This window comes from Macaca nemestrina, chromosome 6 (genome assembly GCF_043159975.1).
Source record: "Macaca nemestrina isolate mMacNem1 chromosome 6, mMacNem.hap1, whole genome shotgun sequence".
Lineage (NCBI taxonomy): Eukaryota > Metazoa > Chordata > Mammalia > Primates > Cercopithecidae > Macaca > Macaca nemestrina.
This window is the reverse complement of record NC_092130.1, coordinates 147,575,235-147,596,974: the sequence shown is the minus strand read 5'-3', so window position 1 is coordinate 147,596,974 and position 21,740 is coordinate 147,575,235. Positions and strand designations below refer to the sequence as shown.

Below are 21,740 nucleotides of genomic sequence, written 5' to 3'. Positions count from 1 at the left end.
TTGTGCACTTATTATAGGCTGAGTGCTTTAAATGAATTATCTTATTCAGTCCTCAAAAACTCTATGAGATTTGTACTATTCATATCCAAACTTTACAGATGAGGAATAGCAGACCTCAGTTAAAGAAGCTAAGTAATTTGCCTAACACATGCAACTAGCAAGTGAAAACTGTGAGCCAAGCAGTTCATTGTCAGCATCTATGTTCTTAACTATCACCCACCTTCACAATACACATACATACTCCTTCCTCTCCTTATTCATTCTCCTTTCTACCACTGTTAGGGTCCACATGCTGCTACAACTGTTTCTTTTCTCTCTGCAAATATTCAAATAAACCCAGGACAGACTCTGCACCAGATCATCCTCATACACTGGGCCTTGCCAATCCCTTCGTGCTGTGGCTCAATTCCATTTCCTTAGTATTAAATACATTACAAACGATATTTAAACTTGCTTGAGTTCATTATCTTATTTTTTTCCTTTGAGGAATATAGTAATGACAACAATCTTCTCTCCAGGTGGATGTGCTCATCTCCAGCCTCTTTTCCATACCCTCATTTTCCACTCACTCTTGTAACTCACTAAAGCAAAAAGCTAAAGAGAGAAAGCAGTATTTTCTTTAGACATGCAAGCTTACAGTTCAGCTCACTTTTTGTCTTTGTCTTAAAACTAGAGCAGAGGGTATGGGAAGGAGAGGGTTTTCTGTTCTTGTGCAGCAACACTGCCTTCCAGATTGTATAAATATAAAGCAATATTCTTTCTTTTCTATAATAAGACCACAAACTAGTCCATTCCAGACTGACTCATTCAGCTACCCAGCTGCTGTGGCTGGAGTGTCAGTGTTCCAGACTTAAGGGACTGGGTGCTTTTGTACCTGCAGCATACATAGAATGACGGCCAAGATTTTCCTGAGAGAAAATCTTGAAAGCCAGAAAATGATAACCTTTTCTCACACTGCATGGTGGAGGAGGGGGGAGAGGTAAAATGGCAAATGAACCCATGTCCTGCCTTGTGCTTTTCTGTCTTCAAAGGGCTTCAGTGTCCACAGGAGTTCCTTCTCAGGCACTGCCTAACAGTGTTAAAAATTACCCAGCAAGTTCCTCATGCCATAAGAGTTAGTTAGGTTTTGAGTTTACAAAACATATCTAACCTAGTACCTCTTTCCCCCTGTATTCAACTACAAGAAACTTTGTGAAGAGTTGAGAGAACTTAAAGAGTTATTTCCATCTCATGTGAGGTTACTCACTTGACAAGTGGCAGCCTTGGATGGAGAAGCATCTGCATGATGGCAGGAAGTAGGGCACACAGGAAATAGACATTCTCCCCTATGTATGAGTGGATGCCCAATCTTCCTAGCCTCCTGTCCCTTCTGAATGTCATCTCTTAGCTAATAAGGAACATATTCATCACTATTAGTTTGTATTTAACTCTTCACTCACTTACTCAGAGCACTTTGCTTCTCTGTTGCAGCACATAGTACCCTCAGCCTATATTATAGCATAGCTCAGGGTAAACATATCATCCCATATATCAATAGACTGAATACTTTAATATCAGGGATTCTGTCCTCCTCAACCATACCCCCTCCACAGTGCCTGGCATGTTGCTCAAAAGTGTTTGTGGAACCAAAAATGTGCAAGTGCTTTTATAAGTTTTTTATCCACTATGACCATAAAGTCTTGAAAAATGACTACTTCTAAGTCTTTGGAAACACCTCCTCCCAGTAAGCCATGCCACTCCCTTCTTCCTAGCTACCAACACACCTGTAAACACAAACATATTCACACACTCACACCTTGTAGCCTAAAGAAAATTGATCAACATTTGATAAGACATACCCAGTAAGACCCTGTGTTAGTCCATTTTTGCATTGCTATAAAGAAATACTTGGGGCTCGGTAATTTATAAAGAAAAAGGTTTAATTTGGCTCACAGTTTTGCAGACTGTAACGGAAGCATGCCACTGGCATCTGCCTCTGGTGAGGCCTCAGGAAGCTTATAATCATGGCGGAGGGTGAAGGGAGAGCAGGTGAAGTCATGTGGTGAGAACAGGAGCAAGGGTTGGGGGAGATGCCACACTCTTTTAAACAACCAGATCTCCTGGAACTTAGAGTCAGAACTCACTCATTTACCATGAAGTTGTCACCAAGATATTGATAAGGGATCCACCCCCATGATCCAAACATCTCTTACCGGGCCCCACCTCCCATATTTGGGATTACATTTCAACACGAGATTTGGAGGGGACAAACATCCAAACTATACTAGACTCTAATCCTATTGCTCATTGATTTGTATTTTTTAATGTATATGCATATATGCATTTAAAAAATGAAGAAAGCAAGAACAACAACAAAAACAAATAGCCAAGAAGACAAAACTACTATCTTATACCTTCCTATAAGAATAAATGATATAAATAGACACTTTAACCAGGTCCACAATTAAATTCATCCTTCATAAGTAATTGCTGTGATTTGAATGATGATGTTCTTTACAAAATTCTCATTGAGACTTCATCCCAATGCAACAGTATTAAGAGGTGCAGCCTTTGAGGGACAATTAAGTCATGAGGGCAGAGCCCCATCATGGGCTCAACATCTTTATAAAAGGGCTTGAGGTTGAAGAATGGGATCAGCCACGAGCAGAGCCCTCATAGGATCAGCACCTTTATAAAAGGACTTAAGGTTGAAGAATACATTGTCTCGCTCTTCTGCCACATAAGGACACAGTGTTTGTCCCCTTTTTGCTCTTCAGCCCCTTCTGCCAAGTGAGGACACCTAGACAGCAAAATCTAAAAGGAATAGGCATAAAACCTGCTGGCACCTTGATCTTGGAATTCACAGCCTCCAGAACTATGAGAAGTACATTTCTGTTCTTTGTAAATTACCCAGTCTATGGTATTTTGTTATAGCAGTAAAAAGAACTAAGACAGCATTCTTCAAAAAATATGTATTAAATGCCTACTGTGAACCACACACTATACTAGGGGCTGGAGATAACACAGTGAGTAGAACTAATATCCTGTACCTTTGGAGTTTATATTTTATAATAAATAGAAACAGACAACAAACAAACAAATGTACGCACATAAGAGGCCAAGTAGTGATCAGTGTAAAGAGGAAAACACTGCAGGCTGGGGGATAGAAGGAGGAATACATCTGGTGGCCACAGAAGGCTTTTATGAGGAGGTGAAATTTAAGCAGAGACCTGGATAAACTGAAATTTTAGCCATGTGGATATAGGATGAAATAGTATTTTATTTTATTTTATTTTATTTTATTTTAATTTTTATTTTTAAGACGGAGTTTAGCTCTTGTAGCCTAGGCTGGAGTACAATGGTGCGAACTCGACTGACTGCAACCTCCGCTTCCCAGGTTCAAGTGATTCTCCTGCCTCTGCCTCCCAAATAGATGGGATTACAGGCATGCGCCACCATGTTCAGCAAATGTTTGTATTTTTAGAAGAGACCAGGTTTCACTACGTTGGCCACGCTGGTCTTGAACTCCTGACCTCAGGTGATCCACCCGCCTTGGCCTCCCAAAGTGCTGGGATTAGAGGCATGAGCCACCACACTCGACCGAAAGAACATTTTAGAAAGAAGAAACGGCAAATTCAGAGTTCCACAGGTGGGAGCATGTTTAGTACCTCTGAGTGCCAGCAACAGAGCCGGAGAGGAATGAGAATGGAGAGGAGTGAGAAAAGGAAAGAGATAAAGAAGAACCAGGTGGCGTAAGGCCTTGGCTTGAAATAAAGTAAAAGCAAAGGAGGAATAGAAGGAATAGAGAAGAGAGAGAGAGAAAACAGTCACAAGATGACATGCAGATTTGCTTCTTTGTTGTTAGGGGGTACGCTATTTTAATTTCAAGAAGAAATTTGCTGAAGTCTCTTACTCTCCTAAAAAACAATTCTCTCAAGTCATCATATTATCATTCTTTTTTTCTGCCACCATTCAAGTGATCTACATTTGCCCTCATTTCTCCTTCATTCTTCAATCCAGAAAAGTCTAGCCTCTGCTGCTATAATAACATTACATTTCTCACAAAGCCAGCAAAGTAGTCCAGTCTAATGGCCCATTTTTAGTTTTCATCCAACAACATGAACTACCCTGCTTGGACTTCCTTAGTCACTATAGCATCATTCTCCTGCTTTGTTTCGATTTTCTATCTCATTGTTCCTTTCACTCTCTTTTCTTGCTTCCTCTTCCCCTACCTACTCTTAAATGTTAGTACTGCTCAGAGTCTTAACCTGTAGAATCTCCTCTAGCTAAACATTCTCCCCAGCAAGTCTATGCATTTTTATTGCTTAAATCTTAGCAATTTGGGAGGCCGAGGCAGGTGGATCACCTGAGGTCAGGAGTTCAAGACCAGCCTGACCAACATGGTGAAACCCTGTCTCTACTGAAAATACAAAATTAGCCCAGAGTGGTGGCTCATGCCTGTAATCCCAGCTACTCGGAAGGCTGAGGCAGGAGAATTGTTTGAACCCAGAAGATGGAGGTTGCAATGAGACGAGATTGCGCCATTGCAGTCCAGCCTGGGCAATGAGAACTAAAAACTCCATCTCAAAAAATAAATAAATAAACTTTATAAACAAAACAAAACAAACAAACAAAAAACCAAACTTACATTTCAAACAACTCACTAGACACTCCAGTAGGGAAACCAACAGGTATCTCCTGTTTACCAGGCCCTTCAATCTATTAGCCCTATATTCCATAGTTGCTCAAAGTAGAAACCTCAAATCATCTTCTCCATCATTCACTATAGCTAGCCATCTTATTCCACAAATGTTGCCTCTAAGCATTTCTTATACCCCTCTTCCTCTCCATCCCTAATGTCACCATCTTACTTCCGACTCTCTTCACCTATCTTCATAATTACTTACATGTTCTCCTGACTGGGTTCCTTCTCTATTCCACCCCCCTTCAACACAACCACATTGCTGTTTCAGAAATCTTTCTAGAATCCAAATCTTACCATGATTCTCTCATCTTATCCTAGTTTTCCATTTCATTTTCCGTCCCTAATCCAAGTACCACCACACCCTATACCAAACTGTAGGACCACTCTAGCTTTAGTAGCCATTCGGTGAACACAGTAGGCACTTTCACACTGATCTATACTTTACCTGGAATGCAGTCTCCAATGCTTTACTCATTCTATACATCCCACTCAAATCCCCCTACCTCTATCATCCATCAACAATATCCACATGCATGTTCTATATCTCCAGAAGGATTAATCTTTCTTTTCCATGTGCTTGCAGGAAACGTCCCATGTTACTATTGTAGCACTTATCATATTTTATCATAATGTGCTTATTACGTGACTTTCTGCCCAGCTAGAATGTGAATTCTATAAGATCAGGAACACTTCATTTTTATATCCCAACTCCTTAACAGAGCAACATATTTAAAAAACTGCTTAATAAATTATGATTGAATTTTAAAAAAGAGACTGGGAAATAAGATGAAAATGGGGAAAGTCTCCAAGCAGAATCAGGAAACAGGAGAAATCAAGATGGCAAAGAGATTTGCAAAATAGGCAGAGAAAAATATCACAAAATATTAAAACTAAAACAAACTTTCATCTTTTTTTAATCATCTAATTTAATCAGTAATAAAACCAAATTCAGAGAGCTCAAGCAGCAAAGAAGTAGAAGTGCTTAAACCCACGTCTCAATGTTTTGTCCACAGTTCTTAGAATCCACAGATACAGGCCAGGCACAGGGGCTCACACCTGTAATCCCAGCACTTTGGGAGCCGAAGGTGGGCAGATCACTTGAGCCCAGGACTTCTAGGCCAGCCCGGGCAACATGGCAAAACCCTCTCTCTACAAAAAATATAAAAATTAGCCAGGCGTACATGGTCCCAGCTGCTGGGGCGGGGACAGGGGAGGCAGGGGCTGAGGCAGGAGGGTCACTTGAGCATGCCACAGCACTCCAGCCTGGGTGACAGAGTGAGATCTTGTCTCAAAACAAAAACAAAAACAAAAACAAAACAAAGAATCCACAGATACAAAGCACCTATGGATCTTCCTGCTCCTGCTCACCTCAACACCATGCCTATATCAGGAAAAGTTGGGATAATTTTAATGTACCAACTCATTTAAAATATTTTTATTTCCCTCTTACATGACAATTTTGCTCCCCTGCATATACCATATTATACAGGTACTGGTATGGGTACTTCACAGTTCATGAAGCATTAACCTGCCATTTCACTGATTCTCATAGCAGTATTTCAAGTCTTTGGTTTTACTTGGATATTTTTTCTTTCACTATTCCACTGCCTTCTATAACTACGGAAGGTCACTTACAATATCACTTAGGCAGAGAAAAATGTCATCTGTGCCTCCGTGGTTTAACATAGATGCACTGAAGACTGCATACTGGGGCACTGGGTTCTGATGCTGGCTTTGTCAACCTTGAGCTAAGTGTCACTTCACCTTCAGTGTCTCAGTTTAGGTATCTGGAAATCAGGGAGGCTTGACCAGATTGGTGGCTTCCAAACCTGTGTAGACATCAAAACTGTTTGGAGGCTCTAATGAATCTAATTATCTAGACTCTCTGCAGAATATCTCAGGGATGAGGACCAGAAATCTATATTTTAAAAGCACTTCAGGTGATTCTGGTGAGCAGTCAGGTCTGAAAACACACAAGCCAAATGATTTCTGAAGTTCCCAGCTGGCTCAAAAACTATCAATATTTTTCTCTTTTGCAGTCATTGATATCTGTGCAAGTCAGTCTTTAAACCCAGACACTTGGTTCCTCTATGTAGCATGGAGAAAGCAGAGTTGAGATGTCAAGATTAGCAAGACCTCAGGATTAATGGCTTTGTTTATATTCTAAGCCAACAGGTTTAGAGAGGCTTTCTTTTCATTATTTTCCAACAGCAGTTTTTTACTGAGTATATATCCAAAGGAATATAAATCATTCTATTATAAAGATACATGCACACTAATGTTCATTGCAGCACTATTCATAATAGCAAAGAGATGGAATCAACCCAAATGCTCATCAATGATAGACTGGATAAAGAAAATGTGGTACATATACACCATGGAATACTAGGAAGCCATAAAAAGGAATGAGATCATGTGCTTTGCAGGGACATGGATGAAGCTGGAAGCTATTATCCTCAGCAAACGAATGCAGGAACAGAAGCAAACACTGCATATGCTCTCACTTATGAGTGACAGATGAACAACGAGAACACATGGACACAAGGAGGGGAACAACACTTAGTGGGGCCTGTTGGGGGAGGTAAGGTGGCGCAGATCATTAAGGAAAAGATCCAATGCATGCTGGGCTTAAGACTTAGGTGATGGGTTGTTAGGTGCAGCAAACCACCATGGCACACATTTGCCTATGTAACAAACCTTCACATCCAGTACATGTACCCTAAAACTTAAAACACACATACACAACTCATATGTTTTCTGTAAGAGTCTGACTGTTCTCAACAACCTAAGGGTTTACTAGTATTATTTTCATTTGCTAGTATTTCCTATTGGTCTCCAAGAGCTATCTAAAAAATACTGAAGACATTCAGTGTCTTGCATCTTACTTATTACATAGGCTGGGCACAGTGGCTCACGCTTGTAATCCCAGCACTTCGGGAGGTTGAGTTGGGTGGATCACTTGAGGTCAGGAGTTTGAGACTAGCCTGGCCAACATGGTGAAATCCTGTCTCTACTAAATCTGCAAAAATTAGCGGGGCATGGTGGCTGGTGCCTGTAATCTTAGCTACTTGGGAGACTTAGGCAAGGGAATAGCTTGAACCCAGGAGGTGAAAGTTGCAGTGAGCCGAGATTGTGCCACTGCACTCCAGCCTGGGCAACAGAGAAAGACTCTGTCTCAAAAACAAACAAACAAAAGAAAAAGATTAAATAAAAGGAAACAATTAAGATTTGTAGTTTTTGACAAATTACTGTTGTTTTTATGGTACTAAGGAGAAAATAACAAAGAGAGAGACACTTCACCATTACAAGTTCAGAATCTTTAGTTTTCTTATTTTTCTATTTCTTTTTAGTTCAGGTAGAAATTTCCAACCTCTGGAAAGCCAAACAAATAGTCCAACTCAAAAAACAAACAAACAAACAAACAAAAAAAACAGTAATGTATAACTCACAAAATTAATTTATTACAAAGCTAAAATACCGATACATTGAGGAGCACAGCATACCTTAGAGCTGTAGAACTTTAGAACTTTAAAGACTACCAAGAGTTGAATAAATGCAATTAATCAATTATAGTCTTTTATTTATTTCTTTAAGTCACTGATTATACAGTACAGAATTTAGGTTAAGACAAAGTCTTAATGTATGTCACTGGAGACTTCCCTATATTCACATTGACCAATGACTTTCTAGGCTAGTGATTTAACCAACCATAAATCCACTCTGTACTCCCTTAACTGATTCACAATTATATCCTGAGAAATAGTCATATGTCTTTCTGAAATCACGATACTCAATATTCACTTATTTGTTGAAGAAAAATTTGTTGAGCACTTAGTATGAGTTAGGAAACTGAAAGATGACTATGATAGCCTATACCTGTTTTGAATGGTCTAAAAGAGAAGACATAAATAATTTTGATAGTGCAATTATTACAATCAAAACCAAAAATTTACAGGGTGTCAGGAATAACTTTATGACAAAGGAGATATTTGAGCTGAGTCTTGAAAAATAAGTAGGAGTTTGCCATGTGGCCAAAGGAGGAAAGAGCTTCCAAACAATGAAAGCATCAAGGAACAAAGGTACTTGATGTTGGATTGATGAAATTTTAAGTAGTTTGATATGACTTGGAGTGGGGAGCTTTAAAAAAGTGGTGGGAGACACATTGGGGAGATAATATAAGGTAGGAGATGGCCAAGAATAGCTGGACAGCATTTCCACTACAGTTTTTCGTGTGTTACACTATGATATCTTCTTTCTCTATCTGGTCTTATCTTCAGAATAAGTTTAAAACCTCTAAGACATTAGCATATCCACTACAAACAGTTTCTTCTTGGTCTTCCAGAAACACTTTATCACTTTTCATCCTCCAGTCTTTTGGTCAAAAATTTTTTTTAATTATTATTAATTAGTCTAAATAATCAGGGTCCACTCTCCATACCCTATTTCTTTTTAATTCTACCTATCTCTCCCATTTCTCTGTATAAGTTCTTTAGTTTTCTTAAAAAGAATGTCAAAGTCAGTTATGATTCATTTCAGGTTTCTTATTGACTGCATTAGCATTCTAAAGACAGTAAGTACCTTAGGTAGCTCTTGGTACAGTTTTAGACATATATTAGGTAATAGTTGTGCTTTAATACTTAATTAAAGTTTAGATTTTGATAGAAAAGAGATTGGGTAGAAAAATATCTTTTAATTCAGCTGATTTTATTACTTAGGAGCCTAGCTGTTAAAATCTCAAGGTCCTAGTATATGTACCTTTGATTATCATTTATATGAATGGCATCATTTTAGAAGGAAATAGGTAGCCGTGGAAATGCTGGGATTTTACAAAACTAAAAATTATACACTCACACTAATTTTCCACTCAAAGTTCCAAAACACACACACACACACACACACACACATACACTTTGGTCCTGAACAAATTTGTTGCCATCTGCAAGACTCAAAAGCTGGCAGGCCTAAGCATAAAGCATATTCCCTTCCTCACCCTCATATACACTCCACTAAAAAGGGCCAATGCTCTTTTGTTACAAATTTGAGACACATACACAAATCGAGGCTGTATGTGAGCTGCACCTAGCATGGCTGAGCAAGTTCTATGTTCTACAACTCTCCAGGGTTAGCTTATGCCATGTTTCATGACACAGATTAGGACAACTGAGTGAGCCCATCTAGTAGGGCAGTGATGGTAGGCCTGGGCTCACTTTGCTTCTGACCTTTGTTTGATCTGGCCTGCTGCCTTCCTTATAATCATCTATTCGTTTATGGTTTTTCCTAATCCTCTTTTGTTGGGGCAACCAAAAAGTTTTAGCCCAGGGAATCTATAAAATGCAAATGTACATTTCAAATAATGTTTCAATTTTTTAATTCAAAAGATAATCACCCTACATAAAGGAGTTCTGGAATTTCTGATTTGAAAATAAGTAAATGTCTTGTTTGTTTCCTAGCACTCTGTCTCATAACAGGTCTCTGCTGCCAATAGAGAATGATCACATCAGAACCAAATCCATCTATCCTCAAGTAACAGACATTGGCAGACACTCTACATTCTGGGACTGTTTGTCAGCTTTTGGCTGGTAGTATTTAAATACTGATTCAAACTGGCTGCTCCAGAGATAAGATTTACAGTTCCACAATCATTCAGATGGGCTCTGATTCCTCTAATATAGACAGGCAGACAGATAGACAGACAGGGAAAAGGAATAGAATGGTAGAGTAATGAATGAGAGAGTTTAAAATCCAATGGAAAAAAACACAGACACACGCATGCACACATGCAGAAAGCATATGTATACATCTCTTCCACTTATTCATGCCACCGTAAGTTATCCAGGTTTCATTGTCTCAGAATGAGGTCACAGTGTAATGTAGATTCTACAGATGCGGCAGAAATTTAGTTTGTTTCTTTAAATAAGGTCTTGAAAAACTATTTGTGGAATTTATCCCAATAAATAAGAAATATTTACAGGTAGAAATAGGAATGCAAATTTAAACTTTATAGCTCATATCATCTTAAATGTATAGTTTCACATTATTTTTGTGTATTTTTTGATTAGAGTTATTTTTATTATGAATTATTCTTAGTATTATGATAATACACATGTGGACAAATGCAAAGTATGCATGCCACAGTGCCTGTTTTGGAGTGCACTGATCCTGTATAAATTGGTTTAATGTTCAAGGTCAGCACATTCTACTAAAAGAAATTGGTCTCCTTCTCCATCAAGTATATTAATAGCCGCCTCTTTGTATTAGGCCTCAGATGTTTCAGCTGCTCTTCTATTTGCCACTGTCTTCTTTTGGAACTTCCTAAGGAGCGGGAGGCTGGGGGAAGATAGCTAATATTATTTCTTTTTTTCCAACTTTGGTTTTAAGTTCCAGAGCACATGTGTATGATGTGCAGGTTTGTTACACAGGTAAACGTGTGTCATGATGCTTTGCAGTACAGATCAATCCATCCCAAGGTATTAAAGGGCAGCATCCATTAGCTATTCTTCCTGATGTTCTCCCTCCTTCCACCCCCCATTGGCCCCAGTGCAACAGAGTTTCAGTGGTATTAAATGAAAGGCTACTCCTATCTACAATGATACTATACTTAAAAGTGAGAGATCCTAGAATCACTATGATCTCTTTATTGGTGTCTCACTTTGATCTATGTCACAATCTCTTCCCAGGATATCTCACCAGTCATTTGGGTTATGGTTAGGTCAAGACTCTTAGCCTACTCTGCAAAAACATCCTTTCCCTAATCCCATACCAGAGGGTTAACTTTGCACCACTTCCCCCATTTCCACTAAGTACAATATAGCCATCTCCTTTCAGTACACCAGGTCTCTGCTCCAGGACCCTACCCTCTTTGAATGTGGGTCATTCTGCACTTACTCTGCAACTGTTCCTTTGCCATTAATTCCTGGCCTTACACGTCAAAAACTATTTCCTATATGACTCTAAAGTGTCCTTCCTTGGCAACCAAACCATCATGAAGTGACTTAAGAACCTTCCCCTTCCCTGGAATTAATTCTATCTGAACCCTAGATGCAGATATCAGTCCTCATATTTGTTTTTTCCATATCCAATCAACTCCTGTGCATTCTGATTCTTTTGTCTAATTAAGCAGTCCCTAGTCTGCCAGTTAGTTCCCATGGCTAGTCAATGAACTCTAGATATGTCACATCTTCTCATCTCTTATTCTGGGCCCAGTTTCTTAAATAACTATGTAGTCAGGATTTTACTGTTCCTCCTGCTGTTTGCCTCACTTTTCCCTTTTTCACATGACAGCTTCTCCAGATGCCTCCCACAGAATGAGTTCCCTTTCTTGCAACTGACTTACTCCCTGTTATGTACTGAATGTTTGTATCCTCCCAAAATTCATGTTAAAACCCTAAACTCTAATGTGATGGTATCTGGAGGTGGGGCCTTTGAGAGATAATTAGGGTTATAAGATGTCACCAGGGTGGGACACCTATGATGGGATTAGTGCCCTTAAAAGAAGAGGAAGAAACTGGAGCTCCTCTCGCTTTCTGAGCACACAAAAAGAAGATGTCACGTGAATGCACGGCAAGATGGTAGCCACCTGCAATCCTAGAGAAGAGGCCTCAGAATGAAACCTATCTTGCTGGTACATTGATCTTGAACTTCCCAGCCTCCAGAGCTGTGAGAAATCAATTTCTGTTGTTTAAGCCACCCTGTCTATGGTATTGTTATGGGAGCCTGAGCTGACCAAGACACCCCCTCAGCCTCTCCATTAAGAAAACCCTGGGAATCCTTCCCTGCCTTACTGTGGCGGGCCAATTCCCCCTGACAATCATACAAACAGGCCTGCATAGCACTTCAAACATACAGACAAATTTCCACAGAGCTGCCTGAACGTTAAGCAAACAGTTAAACCTAAGGAAATCAGTGCCCAGACATCAAAGCGAGAAATAAAACACATCGTAAGTGGGAGCGTTGTATGGGCTTCTCCCTAACCTGTAGCAAGCCAAAATAAGGAATGTAAGAGACAGTCTTACATTCCTAGTGCCGGCACCCATCTTGGGTCAACAAAATCTGAGACGAGGCAAGGTAACAGGCAGCTATATGAATAGATTTATTAGAGAGTCTAAGGCAGCTCTCTGGACCAAGCTGCAAAAGAGATAAGATAGAAATCATCACTCCGGTACCACAGTAAACAGGCCTTGAAGGTCCTGGAGCTCTCACAGCTTAATCGGACTTAGCTTTTTTTTTTTTTTTTTGCCTCTGACCTTCTAGTTGAAATGAAATTAGTTACCAATAGATTTAAGTTAATGCTACACTGCACGTAGGCACATAACCCCAACCTATATAAGCACTAAGAAAACCATTAACACTTAGAATTGGTCTGGTGGAATTATCTCCAGCCTTCTCCCTGTATCTGGTTACAGCAATAAATTCCCTTCTTTCCCAGTTTGTCTACTTCTCGTTATTGGGCCTTGAGAAAACGCAGCTGGACCCAGCTTGGTTCTGGGAACATTACCATTAACTACCAGGTAGACTGATTCTCTGCCTAGAGTCTGCGTAGAAAAGGGGTGAAGGAGAGAAAACTTTCCAATATCACCTCAATACTTTCTCCTGGGCATTCTATTTGAACAGTTTTCTTTGCTTTAATGTATAAATTCTCCCATGAGAAGGTGTGTGGCATTTCATCACCCCCATAGCTCTGCCTTCCACTAATCCAACCCTTCAGAGGCCAGCTGGGCTCACCTTCTTCAAGGAATGTTCCCTGATGGTTCTTTTTGTTTTAATCTGTCCATTGTCTAAACCTCTGTGACATTCCTGTTTATAACAAATAACTTAGAAATGTATCCAACTCATACATTCTCTTTTCCTCTTGGAACTTCCCAGTAGTCCTGTGCTCTTATCTGTAACACTGGAATGTTACTCTCAGTCAGCTGCTAATCTACCATGACCCCTCTATTACGCTTTTCTTTCTTTATACCATGCATAAACACATATATTCCTACCATTTTATATTTCTGGCCGCTTTTTACATTTCCAAAGTTATTTTAGAGTCCAAGCATTTCTTCACTTTCCTCAGCACCTCGGTGACTTCAGCGAACTAGGATAAAGTTTTATACTGCCCCTTCACCTAGGCCATTGATTTTGTTTTTACATAGCCTCTCCTTGAGAGAAATTAGTAGGATCAGTCTGGACCTCCCAAGGGCCCTTAATGTAGCCCCTGATTATCTCAGTTATTTTTCTGTTTTTATTTTTCAAAGAGTAAGAATGTGGGAACAAAAAATAGCAAGGGTTCTCTGGAGCGCATTGTGCCTACCCAGAAGTAAGAAAACAAAGAAAGGAAGGATCAGTGAGCCAAATACCTCTCATACCATTGTCTGTGTACCCTTTCTAGAGCCGGTGCTGAGGGTCAACCAGCACTCACTATTCCCAGGCCTAACATTCTGAAATGTAAATGCTTCCCCCTGAACTTTGGGTTTGGGTTTACCTAGTCTTCAGGAGCAGCACTACTTTTCTTAATTAGCTTTGGGAGACTAGATGGAAAAGCATTCTTCATTTTCAATGTTTTTTTTGTTTTGTAACATCATTTTACTGAGCTCCAACCTAGTAAGATGGGGACAGACAGGAAGAGTTTCTCCTCTTGAATTTTGGTCCTGCATGTGCCAAATCACACAATAAAATACACACATAAAACACAACAGATGTCCATAAAATATTCATTTGTTAAACAAACACTTTCCATGCATGCAAAGAGAGGACCATGCTAATCAGAGAGAGCATGCTCTTGCATAAAACCAGTGAATGCCCATTATCATGATTGAGAAATCTCAATATCAACAAATGTGCACTTAACACTTAGCCATCCACTTCCCAAGTATCCACTTTATCAAATATATGCTTAACAGTATGAGAGTTACTATGAGTCATAAATATATATACACGATAGGATCCCTATCCTCAGAAACATTATAAAGAAGCTTTACAATCTCATTGAGATGTGAGTCATACATGCACTGTACTATGAGGAAATTTTGTTTGACAAAATTATTATCAAGTGTAAAAATTCAGGGCAGAAACAAAGGTATGTTAAGATCTTCTCTACTGCCCTCCCAGGTCTGAACTACACACTGCTGAGAAGGGGAGCAGAGACATGATAAACCTAAGGATGGTTTATATTTAGCTTTCGAATGCATGGAATAGAGGATTCCGGTTCCCACTTCTGCTTACCTTTAGTCAATGTGAAATTGCACTCCCAACGCTTATATCAATTTATCAAGAGGGGAAGGTAAGAAAAACTTATGAAGTGCCTAAAGAAAGCTGGTTGGGAAATCAACATTAACAGAGGATTTGCTACCCATGGTTTGCATTTTTATGACACTCTACAATTCACATGCATGATTGGTCCTCCTAACAACACTTCAAGGTGGGCAATATAGGTATTATCCAGTTTTATAGATAAAGGAAATTAAAGGTCAAAGAGATTATCTGACTTGTCCACGAGGCTGAATGTATCCTTTGTGGTCCTGGCAGGAAACAGATGGCACATCTCACGGATTTGACTGAAAATAATTGAAGAGTAAAGCTAAGGGGGCCAAAAAAAAAAAAAAAAAAAAAAAAAGATAAAGCACTCAGGGACTAAAAGCAGGGAGCAGGACTACACATCGAGGCCTGAAGAAGAGGAAATAATGTTCCCAGGGCCTGGTGAGAGCTGCCACCGTGAGAGGAGCTGTGTGGCAGAAGCTGTGGCCTCAGACAATGAACACAGGTACTGCCAGAATTGTGACAATGCACGCCTAAAGCCAGTGAAGAAATACTCTGACCCTGTCCTCTTGTCACCTTCCAGTCCCCTGCCAGTACCTCCCCTGTGCCAAAATAAAGCAGAAGCCAGAGAGTAAGGATCTCAGATGAGGCAATCAAAAAAGGTCAGCTTCCCGGGCACAGAACTGATCAAAAAAGGGTGGAATGAATCTGACGGATGTGGGGGACATACAGAAGGGCAGCATGCCAAGCAGACATATCTACTTTCCTGTCTACAAATCCCATGCTCTTTTCCCTACAGGCACTACTGAGATACAGAGCAAACTATTGTTGTTTGAAAAAAATAGGAAGGAGACTTCAGTCTTATTGAGATATGTATTTCTGCAGGTTAGGCTGAAGCCTCTGCATGTCCCGATGCTCGATGGAAATGGAGGAATCCTTTCTATCTGGACAGAAGTCACACTTCGTAGCCTGTCCTCTTTAGGACATAAGCACATTTTCATTTCTTCAAAACTGATACAACTCCCAGGGAAAATATATGATTGAGTTTCAGCATAATGTTAAGCTCTACAAAAACAAAAACTGAAAAAGATGATGGCAGATGGGTTAGGTATTATATATGACAAACTGCCAGAAAAAAGAAAATTTATACTTTCATAGGACAAGAAGTCTTACAGGTAGTATATATTTTTTTCTGGGAAGGACCTAAAATGAAATGATAGAGAATGTGGTAGTAATTAAGCCTACTTCACATATTAATCAAGCAAAATAACCCTTTTTTCAAGAGTGCAGAAACAGATTTGAAACTCAACACTTTCAGTCCTATTGGCATCCACTGTACAATTGTATTCACTCTGTTCAACTTTTGCTCAAGTGCCTGCTTATCTCTTCCATTCTGGTTCTCAAGTGTCTAAAAATTCCTTAAGTTCAGCACAATCCTTTCCAAGTATTAGCGGAAAGATCACTACAAAGTGTTAAAAAAAAATCCTGAGACTCTATTACCTTAGTATGAATACAGTTTATCAAACTACTTTCCTGCTTTAATTAGAGAACTTTACACTACAGAAAGAAAACAGAAGAAATACTTTCAACAACAGAAGAGTAATGAAAACACCGTAAGCCTTTGAAAAGAAAATAGAGAAAAGAAACTCTAGACTTGAAGAAGAGGTTGCAGAATATGGTGGTGGAGGCGGGACGTGGACACCTGTGGAGGACAAACTTTCTCGTTTATTTGCTCAGGGCAGGTCCTACACAGCCTCTCATTGCGGTGGTAGAGCCCTTCTGTGACTGTTCCCAGGTGCTCTTACTCAGCAGACTAGTATTTGTGACTGTACTGAAAGCTGAGCAAACTGTCACCGCGTGTTTCACCTTCCCCACAGAGCACTCTGGCTTTTATTCCTTAAAGAAATCAATCCAGTTTCCTTTAGATAGATTTCCTCTACGCTGAAACTAACTACACTTCCTTCCACTGCTTAAACCATGGCCCTGGCTTATCCACTGCCACTTCCAAGTGTTTGTTTTCTTTTCCCCCAGAACAATGAAAACTGCAGTGAATTCTAGACAGTGAGCCCAATACCTGAAATACCCTTTATCAATTACACTATTTGGCAGGCTCCAAAAGAGTGACAAATACAATCTTTCCTTTAGAAGAAAATTAAAGAATAAAGAACATCAAGGGTATCTAATGAAAATAATTAAATAAACAAAACTGTTCAATTTTATAGTGACGCAGATGTAATAATATGATCAGCCTTCTGTGACCTATTTGCCAATTAGGGCAGAGTCGCGATGCCTGAAATAGTAGAGGGAATTGGTCAACATCCTTACAACTAAATTGATATTTTGTTTTGTTTTCCAACTAATGTGTTTTTAAATAGACCAGAGTATCATGCAGGGTAGTTGGCTAAAGCCTGAAGGTGGCTAAAGCCTCAGGGGGAAAGGGCTTTTCACCCTGGCTTTTCTTCTGCTCACAGTGTGTGCATGAGAAAATACTGTTATCCACCTAGCTATCATTCAGATAAAACTCCTGGGTCAGGTACTTTAACCCAGGGAAGATGTCTGTGAAAAGACCGTCATTATATATTTTGACTAAGGATGACCTGATAAATTGGGATGGCCCAATTTATCATCCCACAGTGTTCTTCAATGATGCAACATTCCCTCTGTGTAAGCTCCTCTCTAAAAGAATTTGACAGTCATGAGATACTAAAATGTCAAAAACTCTCTTAAAACAATGTTTTTCAATGTTAAGAAGTTATGTAGTCATATTACAGAAAATCCCATGCCTACTCATTAATAAGTATCTTAAATGTTTCCTACCTGCATTCATACATTATTTTAGGCACTCAATACAACCTGTTAATTTGTTTTTTAGATTTCTATTTTCTACCAATTAAATGACTCACAGGTGCCAGGCATTGTGTTAGGTACAGTCTCATGTATTTTCTCCTAAATTCATCACAGCAATCCTGAGTTAGATATCACCTTCAAGGGACCTTGCTATGGACACGGGGGATTATTATTACTAAGATGCAGGCCTTGTGCTACACAAATACATCACAATTAGATTTTTAAAGATATCCAATTCTTAGCATTATTTAAAAATGTCTTTGCAAATTTTTTGACCAAATAGTCCCTCACCATTGTACCATTTTTTACCCTGTTTCTAAAAATCATATTCCTGTGGTATCAACACATGGTAAGCAGATCTACTCTAGTGCACACTTATTCCTGGTGAAAATCTTGTAAATGCATACTCTCGGTCACAAGATTAAAACGCATTAAACAACTTGGCCCAAATTCAACACTTATAATAAAAACAGCTTGATATACACAGCCTAGTGATACTGAGACTCTTACGTCACTTTTATATATAACGACCACTTTTCAATTTAATGTGCTAGTGTGCTCCATCAACCTCAGAAAAGTGAAATGTATCAGTATTTTGTAGGCCCTTCCAAGGCAAGTGTAAGGGCTATAAATGAGCAGAGCTGAAATACAGGGTCTAAGATGTTTGAAGGTTAGTGGGAGAAGTGTTCTCAAGAGCATTTTACAGGCAAAAACATGAATAACTCAATGAAACAACAGAGATAAATAATGCTAATATATTCATGGCCATAGATGAAATTAACTGGCAGAACCTAAAATGCATCACAGTGGTATCACTGCCAGTATTATCCTCAAGCTTTTATCTTCCTTCAACCTCTATTCTACAGAGATCAGATTAAATCAGCCACAGTGGAAATTCAATTTAACTCAATAGCATTGCTGAATAAATCTGATTACTCACCTCTTTATCTTTTGATACCTGGACCATTATTATTACCTGGGCCTCAGTCATCTTTTATTTAAATTAGAGGAGATTCTGTTTTGGCTTTCAGAAAGTTTAAGACAACTCATCCAGGTTAAGTCCTCTTACTTAACAGCATATTGCCTCATTTTAAGATAATTTTTCCACCCTAAAAAGAGACTCTCTAGGTAATGGAGATTTCTGCCTCCTCTTCAGATCCACACTTAGTATCTTTGTAGATCTGGCATGCCTCCATGAATCCCTTTAAATGAAGGGTGATTTTTAAACATTTTGGTTTAGACTTGGGGCAGAACATACTCTATTCACACATAAAAGAACGAATTAAATTTTAGCCCAGGATACTCGTAGATATAAGGCCTACAGATTTTGGCAGTGCCAGCGAGGTATATTCTTTAGTGTCTCTTTAAATCTTTCTTAATGTATAAATGACATTTAAAAGCCCCCTTTTCATTGCAGTTGGCAGAGTACCTAAGACCGTAACAAGTTGCTTCCCCAGTAAATGTCATTTTCCCTTAACCACAGGGCTATAATTTAAAAACCGTAGATTTTTTTTTTTTTTTAAGAGAAGTGTTAAAAAAAAAAAAAAACAAAAAAAAAACCTTCTGGGAATGAAGCCTAGAATTTCCCATGTATGAAAAATAGGAGTTGTTACAGAGTGGGAGACTGGCTAGAGGCCACGAGCCTAGAGTTACTGCCTTCAAAATGGTTTTTCAGACTGATATACCAGAGGGAGGAGTCCTACGTCTACACTCGCCATGGCGACTTATAGGGAGAGGGAAACGGCAGGTGGCAAGAGCTTGGTGCAGGGCAATAGTTAAACATACACACTTTGGAGTCAGAAGCCAGGTTCAAATCCAAGTTCTACCACTTGTTTATTTGTGACCTTAGACAACTTAGTTTAAGTTTCCCTATTGCAAAATAGAGGTAATGATAGCACCAGTGAATTAGTTTTCTATTGCCGCATGACAACTGCCACAAACTTAGCAGTCTCTGTGGATACAAACTTGGTGACTTAAAACAACACAAATGTATTCCCATGGTTTCTGCAGGTCAGAGCCAGTCACATTTTAGTGCATATATATGTATATGCCCAGGGTTTCACAGGCTGAAATCAAGGAATTGGCTGGGTGCATGCTCATCTGGAGACTTGACTAAGGAAAGACTCACTGCTAAGCTTTTTTGGGTCATTTCCTTGTGATTGTACGCCTGAAGTTTCTGATTTCTTGTTGACTGCCAATGGAGGGGTCATTTTCAACTCCTAGAAGCTGCCTGCTATACCTGACATGTGTCCCTCTCCACAACACAGAAGTTTGCTACATTAAGACCAGCAGAAGAGTCCCTCTTACACGGACTCCTCTATGAATTTCTTCTTTCTCTCTCTCTCTTTTTTTTTTTTTTTTTTTTTTTTTTGAGATGGAGTCTTGCTCCGTCCCCAGGCTGGAGTGCAGTGGTGCAATCTCGGCTCACTGCTACCTCCACCTACCGGTTTCAAGCGATACCCCTGTCTCAGCCTCCTGAGTAGCTGGGACTAACGGTGCCTGCCACCACACCCAACTAATTTTTCATAGAGACAGGGTTTCACCATGTTGGCCAGGATGGTCTTGATCTCCTGACCGTGTGATCCACCCACCTCGACCTCCTAAAGTACTGGGATTACAGGCATGAGCCACCACGCCTGGCTGAACTTCTTCTTTCAAGATGGGCCCAGTCCCTTTTAAAGGCTCACCTGATTAGGTCAGGTTCAAACAGAATAATTTCTCTTTCGATTAATTCAGAGCCAACTGATTAGGGATCTTAATTACATCTACAAACTTATTTCATCTTAGAAAGCAACAATCATAAAGTGATAGGCTTCATATTTGTAAGTCCCATGCATGCTCAGGTGGCTGTGAGGGAGGGAGGATCACACAGGGCATATACACAAGGAGGCAGGAATCTTAAGGGTCATTTTGGAATTCTGTGTAAGACAACAAGCTTCAAAAACCCTTGGGAGGATTAACTGAGTTACAATAAATATAAAGCATTTAGTGCCTGAATTGCTATGTAAAATTTCCCATTATTTTTTTTCACAGACTGGATTTCTTAGGAGGGTATGGAAGGTCTAAATGACCTGTCCAACCACTGTGTTCCTGTGCTAGAAGTTAGAATTACACCTAGACCTCTCCTGATCTATTCAAGCTTTTCTTCTTCATGCTACATTCCTGATAGCATTTGGCCTAAGATGATGATCTTCCTGGAGAATGCTTCTCCCTATAGCTGTTTCTTCTGCTTCTTAAGCACCTATTTCAAAAGAAATAGTACTTCGTCTTTTTCACCTTGAATCCATAGGTAACAAACTTCTTCCTCATGGGGTGCTGCTACTGGTGGGCTCTTCCATTCGGTCCTAAAAATATGCACAGGGCTGGGAGGAAGAAGTCACGCCACAATAACCAAGCTGCAGACTCTGTTTGTATAAATCATTGCAGATGTACAGTGCTGCCTTAGAAGGGTCAGCCAACTAGAGCCAAAAACAGATGGTATCTAGAAAATACCTTGATTTAGAAAAGGTTGCAGTTTCCAAAGCCACTTCTCCTTCCCTCCAAAGTACAAATCAGTTTGAGCCTGTAGGTTGACTGGTACTGTCAGGTGACCCGGTCCACTAAAAAAATACAAAACTTCCAGTCAATTTGGGGAACAAAATTCTTTACTTTGATCTCATATCTAATTAGATTCAAGAGCACATTTTGCATTCTGAAGGCTGAGGCTTGCTTACAGTGATGTACCAGATCTCTCTTTTGTGCACATCCCAGCAGGAGGTATCTAAACAGAACTTTGATAATAATAATAGTCAGTAATCCCTCCTCACCTGGCTGCTCTCCTCCTTGGTGAGTCACTGATATGCTGGAAAGACATGCAATGGCAGCTCCTGGAAGGTTTGAAACCACTGGGTATAGAGTTTCTAGGGGTTCACACCCAGTGCCAGTGGTGTAAGTACATGTGAGGGGAAGAGGATGTGGAAGTATAGTAAACATT

At 39.6% G+C, this 21,740-nt stretch overlaps 1 protein-coding gene across 21 annotated transcripts in view; it reads right to left on the bottom strand.

Moving 5' to 3' along the window:
* Nucleotides 1-21,740, bottom strand: part of LOC105473041 (uncharacterized) — a 419,449-nt gene that overhangs the window by 212,892 nt on the left and 184,817 nt on the right. For 12 of the 21 annotated variants that reach the window (XR_982021.3, XR_011625087.1, XR_011625090.1 and 9 more), the window contains one exon: nt 21,260-21,366. The exons of 8 other annotated variants lie outside the window; for them this stretch is intronic. Coding sequence is in view for 2 of the 13 variants with exons in the window: in XM_071099052.1 (XP_070955153.1) it covers nt 21,260-21,366 (107 nt within the window). In the remaining 11 variants the exon portion in view is untranslated. Of the gene's footprint in view, nt 1-19,312; nt 21,130-21,259; nt 21,367-21,740 lie in introns of those variants that run through there. One more of the 21 variants, XR_011625093.1, reaches the window with a different exon arrangement.